Below are 19831 nucleotides of genomic sequence, written 5' to 3' on the forward strand. Positions count from 1 at the left end.
ACCCGGAAAATGACTGGGTGGGCTTTAAGTTTATCCAACTGGTTGCTTCCCTCGGCTCCTCTTCCTTGTACAATGAAGTACCTTCGCTTGCAGCTCAGACTCCACCCCTGCCTAGCTCCTCCTAGATCTCATTCTAGTCATGTTACCTGTTCATCTTTGCATTGCTCGGCATTCTCTGACCTCTGAGATGGACTCAGCCTTGGCTAGGCTTCCTGACTGCCTTGGAAGCAGCCCTTTTGCAGTTCAACCACATCTGGGACCCAACGCTGGGATCCTCTGCCCAAGAGCCCAACTCTTGGGGAAATCCACCCAGGAAGTACTACCCAGAAGCCTTCATCCTGCAAGGAATCATGAGGCCTCTCAGCTGTGATGATCTCCAAAGAGTTCAACCACTTTAGCTACATGCTTTTATTTGAGCAGTTAATCTCTTCTACATTTTTAGCATGTTTGGCTACATTGCCTCCAAATGTAATTAGCTCACTGATTAATTGAAAAAAGCTGCATAAGAATTAGTAGAAACATCCAAATTAAAAACGTACAAAGAGGCAATCTGTGTTTTATTAAACAAGGCTGCATTAAATGTTCTGGATGCTCAAGCTCTCCTCACCTAAAGAACTTTCATAAAGGTAACCAAAATGATTCATTAAGCAGCATTACAGAGAGCTAAACTGTTCATTTCAGGTTAAGGCTGGAAATGTTTCAGGCATGCATGCACGGGCGCGCATGTGAACACACACACCAGGAAAAAGCTGTAGAATATTAGGTCTTTAAGATGACCATGACTTCCCTAGAAACTAGGGGCCAGATGTTGCTTTGCATTTTGTACTTGGGCGCAGTGTTCCCTCTAACAGGGATTTCCAGATGTTGTTGTCTACAACTCCCAGAATCCCCAAGCAAAAGCCATTGTAGCTGGGGATTCTGGGAGTTGTAGTCAACAACATCTGGAAATCCCTGTTAGAGGGAACACTGCTTGGGTGTGCGCACACATACACACACGCATACAACGAAGTAATTTCCAGGTCATTTCCGGCCACTCAAAACCACAGTTAGGCAAATTTTGCCCATTTTTCTACTCACAGATTGAGAAACTAGGTCTCTAAGACCCAAACACAGATATGTGAAACCGCAATCGACGACTCTGCAGATAACAAGGGCCACCTGTATATGCTATCGACAACATTAACTTGGCCAGTTCTACAATATTAAGTCAATCCTGAACAGTTAACCTCTGCAACTGTTTCAGTCTTGTGGCTACCAATATTTTAGCAGCCAACCACATATTCTCAACAAGTTGGATGCATGGAACTGCAACAGAACTGCAGCAATAAGCGGGGCCAATGGCAAAAGGCAAATGGTTTATACCAGGGATTCTCAACGCTGGGCCCCCAGATGTTATTGGACTTCAACTCCCATAATCCCCAGCCCTAGTGGCCTTTGGTTGGGGATTATGGGAGTTGAAGTCCAATAACTTCTGGGGGCCCAGAGTTGAGACTCCCTGGTTTATACCATTGATAATTTGAATCTCCCTAAGCCAGAATTCTCTAGTGGACAGAACCAGTATATGTCTTTTTTTAAAAAAAAAAAATTAAATTTTTATTGATTTTGACAATATTCTTATTATCATGCACTAATACATATATTACAATATTCTTATTAACATATTCTTATTAACATGGTAAAATAGGCGGTGGATCTAAGGCCAGAGCAACTTGTAGCCATAATGTGGCTAGCTGCAGGTGGGCATGCAGGTACTGGTATCACCTGTATATCAGCTGTAAATTTAATGACAATATTTTTCAGAGCTCCTGAATTGTTTAACCCCCCCTCAGATTTAGGAGTCGAGAAGGCAACTGGTTGAGTGTTGATTTTGTGTAATAGCCTCATAAGTAGGAAATACTGCTGCCTCTTTTATCTCCAATTATTTTAGTAGTATTTTTAGTATCCTGATCTATGCTGAGGAGGACTTTTTAAAATTTATCTGGGGTTATTGTTTGCAATAGAAGTTTGATTGTCCTCTCTTTTACATTTGTTTTAATCTTATGCTGGTCGCTGACCGAAATAAAGAGATTGATTGATAAACAAATATGGACTTCCCGCTCACACCTCTTCGTGAATCATCAACTATAAAATTTACCTTTGCTATAATAATTCAAAACATAGATTTAAACCTTACAAACACAATTCTAATCTACCCAACCTGCTATTATTACTAAATTTCAAACCCTGCTGTAAAATCCATAGTAGGAAAATAGTTCTTTAGATACAACAAGAATGGTTTCCAATCTTCTTTAAAGCATACTAAATTTTGATCTCTTATCAATACTGTAAGTTTCGCCATCTCCGCATATTCCAAATTTTTATCAGTCAATCTTCTTTTGAAGAGAGTTCATTGCTCTTCCATTTCTGTGCATATATTATTCTGGCAGCCGTGGAAGCGTACATAAAAAATGTTAAATCAGTTGTAGAAAATACTCCTTGTGTTATTCCCAGCAGGAAGGATTCTGGTTTCTTAGGAAATGCCCTTTTAAATATTTTCTTTAACTCATTATATATCATATCCCAATAGGCCTTAGCCTTCCTACAAGTCCACCACATATGGAAAAAGGTACCTTCAGAGTGTCCACATTTCCAACATTTGTTTGAAACATTTTTATACATTAATGCCAGTTTTTTTGGTGTCAAATACCATCTATACATCATTTTATAATAATTTTCTTTTAAAGCATGACATGCTGTAAATTTTAAATCAGTTTTCCATAATTTTTCCCAGGCTGCCATTTCTATATTACACCCCATATCTTGAGCCCACTTTACCATAGTCGTTTTAACCACTTCATCTCTTGTCTCCTCCAAAAGCAAAAACTTGTACATTTTAGAAACTAACTTTTCATCATTTTCACATAGCTCCTTCTCAAATCTCGACATCTGATCTTCAAATCCAACTTTAAGATTCTTCTTATACATTTCATTTAGCTGGTGGTACAGAAACCAATCTCTAACCAAGTTTTGAACTTCAGTTAAACTCTTTAACTTACAATCCTTTTCTTGAAAATATAACAAATCCCTATAAGTACCCCATTGCAATTGCATATTTACTTCTTTACGTGTTAAAGCTTCAGTCGGAGATACCCATAACGGAGTTTTAGGTTCCAGCCAATTTTTATATTTTAACCATACCCTCATTAAACTCCTTCTCACATAATGATTCAGAAAATCTTTATGTATTTTACTTTTTTCATACCACAAATATGAATGCCATCCAAACCTTCTATCAAATCCCTCCAAATCAAGTATTCTAGGATTTCTTAATGTTATCCATTCTTTTAACCACGTCAAACAAACAGCATCAAAATACAACCTTAAGTCTGGTAGGGTAAGACCACCTCTTTCCTTTGCATCTGTTAAATTCTTAAAATTAATTCTTGGTCTTTTCCCTTGCCAAACAAACTTAGTTATATCCTTCTGCCATTGCTTAAAACAAGTTAAAGTGTTGATTATAGGAATAGACTGAAAGAGAAATAACATTTTAGGCAGGACATTCATTTTCACCACTGAGATTCTTCCCATTAAAGACAAATTCATATTAGAACATCTTTATAAATCAATTTTCACTGAATTCCATATTTTGACATAATTATTTGTAATCAACAAAGAATTGTTGTTTGTCAGCCAGACCCCCAGATATTTGATTTTCTTCTCCACTTTCAACTCACTTATTTCAGATAATCTGTCCTTAGATTTCTGATCCATATTTTTAGTCAGAACCTTCGTTTTGGTCTTGTTTATGTAAAATCCAGCCAATTAGCCAAATTGTTGTATTTTTTCCAAGAGTCTTTCAAGCTTGTCCATTGGATTTTCTAAAAAGAACACAACATCATCCGCAAAGGCTCTCAATTTGTAGTCTTGTTTCCCAATTTTGGGGCCTTGTAATTTATCATCTTCTGTAATACTTCTACAAAGCACTCCTAGGACTAATATAAAAAGCAATGGGGAAAGTGGACATCCTTGTCTAGTCCCTTTTTGTATTTTACAATTATCTGATAGTTCCCCATTTACAATGATCTTAGCATATTGCTCCAAATAAATTGTCTTTATTGCCCTAATAAAATTAATGCCAGCGCCCATTACATCTAATAGTCTCCACATAAATTGCCAAGAAACGGAGAACCAGTATATGTCTAAGAAATCCACCCGATACCAAAATCTCCAGCATTTGACATTGTACAATAGGTACATTTAAAAGAGTACAGTTAATGGAGATGGTGCTATTGCTCTAAATAAATAAAAACTATAGTGATTTTCCTTCAAGTTCACACATATGGATGCTGCCAGCTCCAGCTATAAATATATAACTCTCTTTTTTCTTCTGATAAATGATTCCCCACACCTAATTTCCTCGTGGTTCTTAACAGGTTCCCTTGGTTACCTAACTTAGTTTCTCACACTGGATTTCTCTTTGTTCAGACACTAAGATGTGTTTCTTTTTAGACTGTGAGCCCTTTGGAGACAGGGAGCCATCTTATCTTATTTATTTATTATTTCTCTGTGCTAACCGCCCTGAGCCATTTTTGGAAGAGAAGTATAGAAACTGAGTGAATGAATGAATAAATGTTTTCTATGCCAGTCTTTGTTTACATTTGGACACATGAAGCTGTATCCTGTTCTAAGCTGGGGACCCAAGTTGCTGGTGATAGAGCCTGTTGAAGATGTCATTAATTCAAACAGGAAACAAGACCAGAGACACTCCATGAGACAGGAACAGGCCTGCAAACAGATCACTGAGCAGGCTAGAAACAAGGCATTGCTAAGCAACAAGCTAAAACGTTGCTCCAGCAAGGATCTGGAGCTTAAATAGTCCTGCTATTAGACCAAGCTCTTTAGCTCCACCACCTTCTACAATGTCTCCACAGGTACTGCTGGGGCTTAGAGGGGCAGTGCCTTCCTTCTTAAGTGCTGGCTTCCAATCCCAGCTTCCTTCTTGCTCTCTGGAGATTCACCTTTGCTTTAATCCACCTCTAACTGCACAGGAATCAAGTCCCAACACCTATTGGGCAATTCCAGGGGTAACAGAATCAGGCTTTTTTTTTCAATGACTGTACCCATAAGCAAATTTTCAGGTGAATACTCTGAATATTCACTGCCAAGAGAACATCGCCTTTGGAATGTGCTCCCTGTTGAAATAAGAGCCTACCCGCCTCTGTCAACTTTTAAATGGCTAGTCAAGACACATTTGTTCACCCAGGCTTTTAATTCGATTTACAGTTTTAATAGTTAACACTTTTAAAATGATTTTAAAATTGTTTTTATGTTTTAATTGTATTTTTATTGTAAACCGCCCAGCGATGTGAGTTTGGGTGGTACAGAAATTTGTTAAATAAATAATATTATAAGGCCATATTTACATAAACCCTTAAATATTATTGATGGTCTCTGGAATATGCAAAATATATCTGCAATGGAATCATAATTTTTGGAGATTGCTTCTGATTCTGTTACGGACATATTTTTCATGTTTCAAGCTCTACAATACTTAAGGATTTTGTTAAAATATGGTCTTATAATAGGAGATGCTGTTTCGCAAGTGAGTATATAGAATATCAACTTGAAATTTTGCCTATGGCTACAGGCGTTGCAAAAATGGCACATGCCCAACTCTCAAATTACTCCTGGGTTGCCCTGTTGGCAGATGCAAGAACGCAGGATGCCATACAAGAGAACAGCAAATTGGAAATTGGTTAAAATGGGGGTGTGAGGTGGTGGTTAAAGGACTTCTCAAAGCATGGCTTACTTGACAGATTGTCAGCAACCTTTTTCACTGGAGCCTTTTGAAATCTAGAAGAGAGATGCCTAACCTGGGGTACCCAAATGTTGCTGGAGTACAACTCCCATCACCCCTTTTAGCCATCACAGCTGGGGATGATGGGAGTTGTAGTCCAACAACATCTGGAGAACCAAGGTTGAGAACCCTGGTGTAGAACCACAATTATCCCTTGTTGCTGGGGTTTCCCAGTTGGAGGGTTAGGATTGGGAGGAGAGCCGGTCTGCTGGGAGCAAGCATCAATGGGCCCCTTTGCTAAGCAGGGTATGTCCTGGTTTGCATTTCCATGGGAGACTACATTTGAGCACTGTAGGATATTCCCCTTAGGGAATGGGGCCACTCTGGGAAGAGCATCTGCAGGCTTGCATGCAGAAGGTCCCAGATTCCCTCCTTGGCATCCACAACATAGGGCTGAGAGAGACTCCTGCCTGCAACCTTGGAGAAGCTGCTGTCAGTCTGTGTAGACAGTACACAGTATGGTCTGACTCAGTATATGGCAGCTTCCTATGTTCCTCCTCCCAAAGAGCCCCAGGAATGCATGGAATTTCTGAATGGCCATTGGCCACTCAGAAATTCCATGCATTCCATAGTCATTTGGAAGGAACCTGGGCTTTTCATTGAGCATTCCCTGCCCTTTTTTTTTTTTTAAGTTCATTCCCTAAAGCATCTGCTTTGCCTGCAGAAGGTTCCAGGTTCCCTCCCTGGCAGCATCTCCCGGTAGGGCTGGGAGAGACTCATGCCTGGAACCTCAGAGAGCCCCTGCCAGTCAGTGTCGACAGTCCTGAGCTAGATGGACCAAAGGTCTGACTTGGTATATGGCAGCTCCCAATGTTCCTATGAGGCAATTCAGGGCTTGACTGTGCAGCTGAAAATACCATCGCCACCACCTTCAGACACCCAGCAGCAGAGCATCTCTCAGACTCTCCATTCAAGACTCCTCTCTTTCATTCCTCCCTGAATGTTTTGTCTAAAAATAGCCCAGGCAAAAATAAAAACCACTCAGTTTTAAGTTGGCATTCACGGCACTCTGGCCCCAGCAATGCCACTGGGCATGATGGCATTCCCTTGATGTCAAGAGAGCCTGTGGAAATTTGCTCCATCCTACTCCAAAGTGAGAAGCATGCTCTTCTCACTCAGGGGCAAAGACATGACACGCTAGCAAAGTGTGAGAGTGCCTTTTTTAAAAAAAGAAAAAGACGAAAGCCACTTCAGAAGGAGAGAATTTAGACTTAAGAAAGGGCTCAGGAAAGAGAAGGCACTGGGCCATCTCTGCCTGTTTCTCTGCTCCAAATTATTCATAAGGCTTGTTCACATAAATGTTTGAATCCAAGTTTAATGTGGGTTACCAACACTGAAGTGATGGTGTGAACTCAGGCCAAGGTGGTTTATGGCCTGAGATAACGGCCTTGGAATGGGTCCCCAGAATGTGGGTAACTCACATTAAAGTTAGTTTCAAACAATAGAGTGAACAGGCCTATAATATCACAGAGCTGGAGGGCCCCTTAAAGGCCAGTCTCCTGCTCAATGCAGGAAACTCAGAGCATGCAAGATTATGGGAGTTATGGTCCAACAACATCTGTAGGTCCAAGGCTGGGAAACCTCATTCTAGCCTATCTTTAACTTAAAGAACAAAGGCACCTTTCAAGAGAGGTTCTTGAAGAGCAAATACGTACAGCAGAGAGACGAAAACCTTTCCCAGGCTACATGGCGCAGGGGCCAGAGGCCCTGAACCTTGGGCCAAGAATAGGTGTGCAACTGGCATGTCCCTGTATCCACGTGCAACATATTGGAGGACAGGGACATAGGAAGCTGCCTTCTACCGACTCAGTCCAGCTAGCTCAGTATTGTGTACACTGACTGGCAGCAGCTCTCCAAAGTTTCAGGCAGCAGGCTTTTGCAACCCTATCTGGAGAACTTGCCAGGGAGGTCCCTGACCCTGGGACCTCCTGCATGCAAAATAGATGCTTCCCCACTGAGCTATGACCACATCCGTTAAAGGGGGATATCTTAAAGCAGACTGCTCACATGTAGTTACCCATTCAAATGCAAACCAAGACAAACCCTGCTTAGCAGAGGGGACAATTTATGCTTGATACTGCAAGACCAGCTCTTCATCCTTAATATGAGGTGCCTGATCACGTAAACAACATTTTGGTGCCCAGATTCCTTCCCTGTGCTGTTCTACAATTCAGCTATTTTCCTGTTGCACATCATTAGACACATCCATCTGCCTCTCATCAGAACAGCATGGTTACCAGGCTTTTGATACCATTGGCAGCAGTGATGCATCTCTGCTTGTTTAACCGGGGCTGGTTCTTCCTTATGGGCAAAGATTGTTATTCAGAAAGGAATCCCTAGCTTGCAGATCTCTGGTCCCTGCTGCCGGGCAGTACAGTTTGTTTTTTCTCTGAATATATTAGCACAGAACAGTGTGATTTCCTAGTTCCGAGGGCTTAACGTCCTAGTTCCCTGCATCTCTGCACCACTGGGGTGGCACTTGTTAAAGAAAACCAATAATGCTTGTATTATTGGGTGCTATTTTCATTCCTAGATATATTCCAGGGAGTTTGGGAGATAGTTTTAGGGATTGCAATGGTCGCCTAGTGAGTAGACCAGCACTGCAACTAGAGCCCTGAAACTTGAGTCCCCAGATGTTGCAGGACTACAGCTCACATCATCTCTTGCCACAATGGCCAAAGGCAACCCATTGTGGCAGGGGATGATGGGATTTGTAGTTCAACCACATCTGGGGACCCAAGTTTCAGAACCGCTGCCCTAGATGGCTGTTGAGGGTTGTGAAATCTTCATAAAGGATATAAGAAAAAGTATTCCACAATGGCAAAGATGACTGTTGCAAAGAAATGGTGCGATCCAGCCGTTCCTGCCCTGAAAGGGTGGAAGATGGAAATTGGCAGAAATGTAAAAGTTAGCCCAATGTGTCCATCCCAGAGATAGGAGGCAACAATGGAAAACACTGGGAGAGCAACAGTCTCTTTTTATCATGCTTATGAAGGTGTAATACAACAGAGATATTAATATGCATTGGAGTTGCTTGGCAACATGAATATTTATTGCCTGTTTGGTAGGATTGCTGGTCTTGTGGTAGTGAGCATAAATTGTCCCCTTTGCTGAGCAAGGTCCACTCTGGTTGCATATGAAAGGGAGACTCCATGTGTGAGCACTGTAAGTTATGCCCCAGGGGGAGGGCCGCTCTGGGAGGAGCACCTGCCTGCTTGCATGCAGAAGGTTCCAAGTTCCCTCCTCCCTGGCAGCATCTCCAAGAGAGGGCCGAGAGAGATTCCTGCCTGCAACCTTGGAGAAGCCGCTGCCAGTCTGTGTAGAGTAGACAATGCTGAGCTAGATGGACCGACGGTCTGACTCAGTCTATGGCAGCTTCTTATGTTCCTATGACATGGATAACTGTGCAATGGGGGATGGGGGGGGAGATTGTGAAATTCTTCCTGAATAAAAGGTTTTTAGAAGTCCCATGTTAGTGATCTGGAATCTGGATATGTCGGACTTCTTATATTGAATCCCATGACCTGCTTCAGCCCCAGTGCTGCCTATGCCCTCCCTATGGTCCTGGGCAGGGGTCTTTTTCAAGCACTGCTACTCAAGACCCCTTAACGAGAGATGCTGGAATTAAAGAAGGGACCTTGTACATAGTTGCATCAGGGCCCCGAGATGCAATTCTGGGTAAGATCCAAACCAGGAAAAACAGAGGAGACTGCCAGGGAAGAAGTAAATAGCATGGACTGCACAGAAGTCCAGGCAGAAACAAACCCAGGGAAGGGACCCGTAGAAAGGAAAGAGGACAAAAAGGAGGAACCTGTTTGCCTGCAGCCTTATCCTTTACAGGAACAGATGGGACCAGAGTAGCCTAATTCTTCATAGGCAAGTTGCACTGAGCAAGGGAGCAGCCTAGACCAGGGCTACACAACTTTGGACCTCCAGCTGCTGTTGGACTACAACTCCCATAATTCTTAGCCACAGTGACCAGTAGTCAGGGATGATGGGAGCTGTAGTCCATCTGCAGAAAGGACAAAGCTGTGCAGCCCTGAATTAGAAGATCTTCAAGGTCTACACCCTTCCAGTCAGATCTACACTTCTAAAAATTACCACCACAGCACTGAGGAGCAGCAATTATTACTTTTCCGGTCACCTGTTTGCTCTGCTGGAGATCAACTCAGTGCACGACAGCTGTGGAAAAGGCAAACTCCATGCTAGGGACCATTAGGAAGGGGACTGAAAATAAAAATGCTAATATTATAATGCCCTTATACGAATCTATGGTGCGGCCACACTTGTAGTACTGCATACAGTTCCGTATCTTAAGGAGGACATTGTAGAACTGGGAAAGGTGCAGAAGAGGGCAACCTAGATGATCAGGGGCCTGGAGCACCTTCCTTATGAGGCAAGGCTACAGCCTTGCTTTTTAGTTTGGAAAAGAGGCGACTAAAGGAAGACATAATAGAGGTGAATAAACATCATGCCAGGAGTAGAGAGTGTGAAATTTTTCTCCTTCTCTCACAACACTAGAACCATGGGTCATCCCATGAAACTGAAGGCCAGGAAATTTAGGACCAAAAAAGGAAGTACTTTTCTCCACACAGCGCATAACATATCAAATTATCTGCCACGGGATGTGATGATGGCCACCAGCTTGGATGGCTTTTAAAAGGGCTTAGACAAATCCATGGAGGACAGGTCTGTCAATGGCTATGAGTTTGGTGGCCACCAAAACAGCCCTTCTGGATCAGGCCCAAGGGCCATCTAGTCCAGCATCCTGTTTCCGACAGTGGCCCACCGGATGCCTCTGGGAAGCCCACGGGCAAGAGGGGAGAGCATGTCCTCTCTCCTGCTGTTTCTCCCCGGCAACTGGCATTCAGATGCATCTTGCCTCTGAGCCTGGTGGCCTATAAGCTACTCTTCAGTGGGCTCAATGCTCACTGCTCACACTGTCTCTATTATAACTGGAGTTAGTCAAATTCCTTCCCTCCAACATGCTCTGCCCGAGCTCCTTATAGAACTTCTTAAACATTCCTAGCAAAACATTTCTGGGAAAGCAACATGATGCCAATAGATTTAATCAGACAGGAGTCTGTAAAACAGCGATAACAGACATGTTTGACATGTTTGACCAACACAACCTGGGTGCCATTCAAGTTTCTTTCAGAGAGCTGGTCATTAATGCAGATTTTTTTTCTGGAATGTTTGGAGTCAAGGCAGGCAACAAGACCACAGGAACCTGCCCTCCGATGCTTTGGGGGAAGGGATGGAAATCCATGAGGAAGTCTAGGATTTGTCCCCAACACACTGTGATCAGGAAAAATCCAATATGGAAACTGACCATAGTTGAATCCACAAACATTATGGGTTTATATAAATGGATTATAGCTGACAATTTGTGCAGCAATTTGGGGTGAAGCAACTGCTTAACAACTGCAAATTGAGACTCCATGGCTTAGACTCATTGGTTCAGGCGCAGCCAATGCTGATGGTCTCCAGCTGTTGGACTACTACTCCCATCATCCCCAGCTGCAATTTGTGGCTGGGGATGATGGGAGAGGTAGTCCAACAGCTGGAGACCTTCAGGGTTGGCCATGCTTGAACTAGATGACCGAGGCAAGCCATTCAGCTCCCACCCTGGCCTCAAGAAGGAAACACTACTTTTGCCCTGGAGTTTACCTATTTGTTTTTTTGTTAGTTACTTTAGTTTTTAATTTAGAATCTAATTTTTAATGTTGCCTTATTTGCATGTTTTTGTGCACCGTCGGGAGTCTTCAGAGTGGGCGGTATATTAAATGTTTCTAATAAATAAATAAATAAATAAATAAAATATATGTACCCGATCAAGATCTTTTGTAAGAATTACACTAAGACAAATACATGTGAAGCACTTTGCACACTCAAAGGGATGGAAGCTGTCACCCAACAACACCCGGGGACTCAAGGCTGAGAACCCCTGGGTTAGACCTACCTGCTCAGGTGTTTCTCGAGTTTCACAAGAACAACTGGAAGCCAGTTCCAAGAATCAGGACAAGCAACCCCACCCCCACCCCCAAAAGCAAGAGCGAACAAGGCCAAGCTCTGGGGCTCACCTCTGTCCACTTGTCATTGACTTCCACAAATAAGACACAGAAGGGGTCAGACTTAGAGGTCACATCTCTATCCAGAAGATTTTGGCCACAGACGGACAATTCAACTTTGCAGACGCAGTACTGGGGCCCCACCGGCATGGAGGGGGAGGAGGTTATCGTGTACGCCATCGCTTCAGGCAGCAACAGCTCCTGACAATCTGCAAGAGATAAAACAAAAGACGTGTTACGAGTAAAATGGCGGGGGGGGGGAGGCTGGTTGCATAGGAAGCTGCTTTCTACTGAGACAGGCCCTTGGTCCATCTAGCTCAGTGTTGTCTACAACAAGGATTCTCAATGTTGGGTCCCCAGATGTTATTGAACTTCAGCTCCCATAATCTCCAACCAAAGGCCACTGGGGCTGGGGATTATGGGAGTTGAAGTCCAATAACATCTGGGGACCCAACTTTGAGAATCCCTGGTCTACAGTGACTGGCAGCGGCTTCTCCAAGGATGCAGGCAGGAGTCCCTCTCAGCCTTATCTTGGAGATGCTGCCAGGGAGGGAACCTGGAACCTTCTGCATGCAAAGCAGATGTTCTTCTGCTAAGCTATGGCTTCATCCCCTAAATTCATGGCCCAGAATGGAACTGGGGGGCTGTCCTCCACCCTGCCCTCTTGCATCACTTGTGAGCCACAAAATTGTGAGTTCACCACTTGTGAGTTCACCTCAAGTCCTTCACTTGAGGACCTGCTGTTTCTCTCCATCTCAATCCTTGCTATGCCATACAGCAATGGCCAACCATACAAAATACAGTGAGGTGTAATTTATTTTAGCCTTTATTTGGCCTGTAGAAGAGATGGCTAAGGGAGGGGGAGAGGACGGAAATGGTAGTCATCTTCAAATATCTGAAGGGCTGTTTCATGGAAGGAACAGTGGACTTGTTCTCTATTTCTCCAGAGGGCAAAACTGGAAGCAAGGAGTTGGGACTGCAAGGGAGATTCAGGCCAAACGTTAGGAGGCATTTCCTGACCTGGGTCTGCCCTGGTTGCATTTGAATGGGAGACTTGATGTGTGAGCACTGCAAGATATTCCCCTTAAGGGATGGAGCTGCTCTGGGAAGAACATCTAAGGTTCCAAGTTCCCTCTCTGGCAGCATCTCCAAGACAGGGCTGAGAGAGATTCCTGCCTCCGTCGTGGGAGAAGCCGCTGCCAGTCTGTGAAGACAATACTGAGCTATTCAGACCAATGGTCTGACTCAGTATATGGCAGCTTCCTATGTTCCTATGTAAGACAAATTCTCCTTCCTAAAGTTACAAACATTAAACAACATGAAGCCCAGATTTGCCACAAAGAAGACTCAACAGAGACGTGGGACCAATCTCCACTCCCTAACAAGGGCAACTGGACAGATACACACATTTGCAAATGTATTTCTTGTATCCACACTTAGGTTTTTTGGTTCCCACTTAAACATGGAATGTGTGAAGAGGCACCAAGGATTATTACTACTCTTTATCCTATGATCATTTCAGAGTCAATCCAGTTATTATTTATTCATTCATTAATTCATTCAATTTCTATATCGCCCTTCAAAAAATGGCTCAGGGCGGTTTACACAGAGAAATAATAAATAAATAAGCTGGATCCCTGTCCCCAAAGGGCTCCCAATCTAAAAAGAAACATAAGATAGACACCAGCAACAGTCACTGGAGGTACTGTGCTGGGGGTGGATAGTTCTCTTGCTTATCCTCTATAGTAGCAAGCAGGAAAACACATTCCCATGGTGGGTGCGTCAAGTAGGCCCTGGCGATGATCCAGGTGCCTGGACTTGCAGGACGCTGTCCTATTCCAAGACAGGGACTCAGGATGCCCCAGGCAATGGACAGCTCGGAGGGAAACCGGTCAGGACCATGGTCAGCACCGCTCAGGAGGATTCAGAGTTGGCTATCGCAACAAAGAGGAAGTTGCTCCAGCAAATGGCTGAGTTTGTAGCCTGTTGCTCAGACAGGCTGACTTGGCCCTGCTCCTTCGAGAAGCAAGCCTTGGACTGGCAATGGGGCCTTGCCAAATTTTGCAGCTGCCTGCTCCGACAGCAGTCGGGGGGGGGATTCCCTCATGGATGGCAGGCCCTCGGAAGAGTCCTCCAAATGGGAGGATATTGGCACAGCTATGTCCTCGGGTCTTGGCAGGGGTGTTCTTCTAGTTCACCTGGTGTGGGTTTCTAATGGCAGGGGGTCACCAGAAGGTGGGCTGGGTCAGTGGCGCTTCCCAATCTGATTCCCCCCAGTCTCTCTGCCCCATTCCCTACTCGAGGGGCTTGAGGATCTGAGGTCATGACAGAGACCCCACTGTAGGGCTGAAGCAACCCAACTTAACATGATGCTGATTTGTCTCCACTCCAAACCGAAGGCCATCTGGATGAGGCTTCATAGAACAGTTCACAGAACACTCCCTCCAGCTTCAAACACTAAGCAGCAGCATCTTCCTAAGTTCAGCGAACCACATCTGCTTCTGTATGGCTGAACACTACAACACAAATTACAGCGGCTTTTTATTCACAAAATGCATGGATGTCCACAAATACCCTCCCAGCAGCTGTGGACAGCTGTGCTCTTCATACTATTAAATTGCTGGGGCCCCACCCCCATTCCTTCGGTCTCTTTGACTATGTTTTAATCTTTCTTCCAACTGAAAGAGGTGATCATTCTGACAGTTCTGCTCCTGGAAGCAAGCAAGCCAGGCAGCCATATTGGTCAGAGACATACAATGACGAACATGAAGGCTAGGGCTTAATTTGCAGAAAGGCAGATTGCTCAGAAGTCACTTCCCCGGAACACAAAGTTGAGTGATGCCAGCAATGCACAAGATGAGATGAGGCAGTTCTTTATTAGCAGTGGCTTATCTTCTGCCTGAAGCATGAACTTAAACAAGTGTTTCTTTTTCCAAACACAAAATGAAACAGAAAACAAAACACACACACACAGCAAACTTACACAAACACACACAAGACAAATACAGAAGAGTAATATATAGGAGAAGCTCTATATTCGAGGGGGTTCCGTTCCCGGCTGCAACTGCGGATATAGAAACCGTAAATATCAAGTCATTGGGGCTAGGGGACCGCAGAGGTTAGATTCCTGGAGGTCAGGAAATTCATTGAAAATCAGCCATATTTCGGAGGGACATGCAGGGGGAAAACTGCCTATTGTTCTTTGCTAGTCCTCTTTAGCTGAGCTGTGCCCCCCAACAGCCAAAAATCAACTGAAAATCGTGGTGTTTTTAAAAAAAAGAATTTAAACAGCCATTTTGAAGCTCCCAAACACAAAATGGCAGACGGAAATTACCTCCGAGGTCCTTTCCGGCCATTCCTGGCCTCCAGATATACGGAATTAACCCCTTATTTGCAGATTCCCCCCCCCACCCACATACACTGAGGTCAGTGTCAATCACCAGACCATGGATAGGCAAATCCAGGGATGTGGAGTAGGCAGATATAGAAGTTCTCCTGTATACAAAGGATCTAGGTAGGAAAACATTAAATGTCCCATCCCTGCATGGCATGATCCCGATCCCCTGATGGAAGGGTGGGGTGCGCATGCTGGCTCCATGCTAGTCCAAACCATGTCCCCAATGCTAGGGAGTCCAAACCATGTCCCCGTCAACTCCTAAGACTTGTGTCAGGGCTGTAAGCCCATCATTTCCCCCTTAGGGATGTGCCCGAAACATTTTGGGCAGCCACTGTGGAGCAGGCAGAGAGCAGGTCCTTTAAAGAAGAGGCAAGCCGGTCCTTACCTGCTCCTCCACCGCTGTTCCAGGACTGGCGTTGCAGTGCTCAAAAGGCCACGTGCAGACTGCTGGGAACAGCACTGCAGCCGTGCATGGCCTTTTGAGCACCACAGCACTGGTCCCGGAACAGCGGAGGAGGAGCAGGAAAGGACCAACTTGCCTTCTTTTTAAAGGACGCCCTTGCCCCCCACTGAAATGTTTCAGCTGCAGCCAACTGAATCATTTCAGTGCCTCTCTAAATGAGGTGCCAAAACCATTCAGGCACATCCTTATTCCCTCTGTATAAAATTGGCCTCACAAACCCAATATCTGCACTGATTCCACTAGAGAAAGACCACTAGAGAATTTGGAATTCCAAAATCCAAGAAGTAATCTGGATAGAGGCTTGTTCACATGACCCCTATGAGGAGGAGAACTGATGGGTGGTCATGTGATCAAGGTAGGATGAGGGGAGAGTGATTGTGTGGGAGATGGGTCAGACAGAGACGCCCTGCCTGGATTCTCTCCCTAGCATTCCAGTGCAGTCCAACCCTCCTCCTGGCTTCTACGTGATCACTTTCCTCTCCTCCTACCCATCAGAAGAGCACTCAGTTCTCCTACCTAAAAGGAGCATCCACAATACTTCCTTACCTCATTTGCTTCACAAGAATTCTCCAACGTTATGTGTTGGAAGGACATTGTGTGTTGGAGTGTGCATTTGGGGCAAGGAGAAGAGCACCGATTCTTCAAAACCCACCAAGAGGTCTAGAGCTAAGCTGGGAATTGCCAAGAAATTTAGGACCAACAGAAGGAAGTACTTTTTCACACAACACATAATCAACTTGTGGAGCTCTCTGCCACAAGATGTGGTGACAGCCAAAAACCTGGATGTCTTTAAGAGGCGTTTGGATAAATTCATGGAGGAGAATCCATCGATGACTACTAGTCTGAGGGCTTTAGGACACCTCCAGCCTCAGAGGCAGGATGCCTCTGAATACCGCTTGCAGGGGAGCAACAGCAAGAGAGAGGGCATGCCCTCAGCTCTTACCTGCGGGCTTCCCAGAGGCATCTGGTGGGCCACTGTGGGAAACAGGATGTTGGACTAGATGAGTGTTGGGCCTGATCCAGCAGGGCTGTTATCATGTCCTTATGAATCCAGGTTTCCCAGGGCTGGGTGGGTAGATGTGAGATGTGGAAGACGGAGAGAATGTGGGAGACGGAGAGAATGGTGGGAGCAGACTGCGCTTCATTGAAGAGGTGAACCCCAATCTAGATTACACCAATAATCAATTTTCAAGTTAACTTTGAAAACTGGAATCCAGTCTCCAGTTTCTCTACGTATCTGACTATTTAGGTGAACGCAGCTAAACCAGCTATGCAGGTCGACTACGCAAGGGGGAAGGCATTGATGTAATTGACCACAGGATTATCAACCATCCGCTTCCCTCCAATTTAGGAAAAACCTCCAGGACTGTGTTTGTACACGCCTGTTAAAGCCTCAAAAATATTCTAGACTGGTATGAAATGTTTCCACCTCACTTCCCTCCCACCCCCCTTCAAAGTTACACTCATCAGGCAGCCAAAGCCTGAAAATAAGCAGGCTGGTTCTATTTTTAGCCCAAGGGCTCTTTTTCCACACCAAACCCAAATTCAGAACCGCTGAGTTAGCACGAGCCTGATCTCTTGGAGGGATGGTCTGGAAATGCGAAAAGGGTTGCCTTAGATCCCAGGATGAAGGACCCTCCCCTGGAAATTTAACATATTTCTATACGGGTGTGAGTATTATACCCATCCTGTGTCAGCTTCATTGGCTACTGGTCTAGGCTACTGGCTAGATTCAAGGTGCTGGGATTGACCTTCAAAGCTCTACATGGCTTGGGGCCGGGGTACCTGTCGGACCACAATCGCCCATACGAATCTGCCCAGGCCCTCTGCTCGTCATCTCAGGCCCTGCTCATGGCCCCGCCACTAATAGAGATCCGGTTGGCAGGGTCTAGAGGCAGGGCCTTTTCGGTTGTGGGCCCTCGGATTTGGAACACCCTCCCTGAAGAGCTTTGCCATGCTCCCTCCTTCAGTGTTTTTAAAAAAACATCTTAAAACCATACCTTTTTAAGGAGGCTTTTTAATGCTCCCCTGTTGGTTATATCTGGTAGGTTCTTTAGCTTTTTATAATTTTCCATTTTTAGCTATTAAAATAACCTTTAATTTGAACGTAACAATTTTTGACCTGACAAACATTTTTGTTGAATTTAGTTAATTTTATTACTTTTTATTGTATCTTATTGTTGTGAGCCACCCTAAGCAGTAGTGCACTGGGGGGGGGGGAATAAATATTTCAAATAAATAAATAAATAAATAAATAAACCACCCAAAACTTGCGTCTCTGGGAGATCTGAGGAAGGGTCTCAAAGATAGGGAGAAGCCACCTCCTCTAACCACTTGCCACTCCACGCAGCAGTTCTCCCACAGTTCAGACACAGTTCAGACACAATGCAGACCACCACACGTTCATCACAGAATAGTTCTTGCATACTGCACAACAAACATTAGCAAAACATTCAAGCAAGGTGAGAGAATCAAACTACGATACCCGGTTCTCAAACTGGGCTCCCCAATTTGGATTATGAACCGATGGGAGTTGGATTACAACTTCCATCATCCCCAGCCACAAAGATGTAGCCATTGTGGCTGTGGATGATGGGAGTTGCAGTCCAACATCATCTGGGGACCTGAGTTTGAGAACCACTGCCTGACAATAAGCCTCCTAGGTTTGCTAAGAAATCTGATCAGGGCTGGGGAGAAGAATAAATCAGAGCCCCTAGGATGTGACCCAAATCTTCTGGGCACGCCAAGGACCCCTAGCCCAGCCCAGCCGCCCTTCTCTCCCATCATGCTGTCCTCTGCTGGCTACGACTACTACAAACATTTCTATACCGCTTTTCAACAGAAGTTTTCACAGGAACATAGGAAGTTGCCATATACTGAGTCAGACCATTCGTCTCTCTAGCTCAGTACTATCTTCACAGACTGGCAGCGGCTTCTCCAAGGCTGCAAGCAGGAGTCGCTCTCCCAGCCCTATCTGGTTGGAGATGCTGCCAGGGAGGGAACTTGGAGCCTCCTGCTCTTCCCAGAGCGGCTCCATCCCCTGAGGGGAATCTCTTCCAGGGCTCACACATCAAGTCTCCCATTCATAGGCAACCAGGTCGAACCCTGATTACCTAAGGGGACAAGTCATGCTTGCTACCCCGAGACCAGCTCTCCTCAAAGCGGTTTACACAGAAAAAGAATGAATGAAAAAATTAAAATAAAATAAAATAAAATACTAAGAAACATATGGCTCCCTGTCCCAAAGGGGCTTGCAATCTAATCTAATAAAGGCAGCCACCAGCAGCAGCCACGGGAGAGACGCTCTGTTGGGGTTGCAGAGGGACAGATCTGCTCAGCTCCATAATATAAAGAGACGCCGAACTCCTGACATTTAAAGCAAAGCCCACACACACACGTCTCCTGCCAGGCTCATGAAGGCACAAACCAGTAAGTTCAGCACGGCGGCCACGGAGGCCTGCATTGCCAAGGAGGAGCAAGTGCTAAGTGGGGATGTTTCGAGCGCGATCTCCCTGGAGGTTGATTTCACAGCTGCCCAGCACAGGTGGTGTCAAAGCAGGCATATTGTTCTCCACAAGAGTCCCAGGAGCATTGCAAGACACCGCTATCCACAAAGCCATCGGCAACCACCGTTGCCACAGAGTGTGTTCAAACACTGCCCCGGATTCCTTAACTCCGAGTACCCAGAGTCATTCTTTGATAAACAGTGTTATTTTAGGTCTCTTTAGGAGGCAAAACCAGAAGGCCTCAGGAGGAGAAGGCCATGTGATAGAACAGTTTCCATTCTGCAGCAGAAGCCTGTGTGATCTCCTCAGGGGCTTGGGGGAACTATGCCCAGATGGATTAGAACAGGGATTCTCAGCGTTGGGTCCCCAGATGTTATTGGACTTCAACTCCCATAATTCCCAGCTACACTGGCCTTTGGTTGGGGATTATGGGAGTTGAAGTCCAATAACATCTGGAGACCCAATGTAGAGAATCCCTGGACTAGAACAGGGGTTCCAACTGGGAGCCCCCAGTCGAACTACAACTCCCACCATTCCCAGCCACAAAGGCCTTTAGTT

The 19831-nt window shown here is 45.0% G+C and overlaps 1 protein-coding gene across 4 annotated transcripts in view; it reads right to left on the reverse strand.

Annotated features, from left to right (window-relative positions):
- The window catches only part of CPNE2 (copine 2), a 102897-nt gene that overhangs the window by 73357 nt on the left and 9709 nt on the right, over positions 1–19831 (reverse strand). For 3 of the 4 annotated variants that reach the window (XM_053270418.1, XM_053270415.1, XM_053270417.1), the window contains exon 2: positions 11920–12116. In XM_053270418.1, the coding sequence (XP_053126393.1) occupies positions 11920–12087 (168 nt within the window). In that variant the 5' untranslated portion in view covers positions 12088–12116. Of the gene's footprint in view, positions 1–11919; positions 12117–14268; positions 14359–19831 lie in introns of those variants that run through there. The other variant, XM_053270416.1, reaches the window with a different exon arrangement.

Source organism: Hemicordylus capensis, chromosome 9 (genome assembly GCF_027244095.1).
Source record: "Hemicordylus capensis ecotype Gifberg chromosome 9, rHemCap1.1.pri, whole genome shotgun sequence".
Lineage (NCBI taxonomy): Eukaryota > Metazoa > Chordata > Lepidosauria > Squamata > Cordylidae > Hemicordylus > Hemicordylus capensis.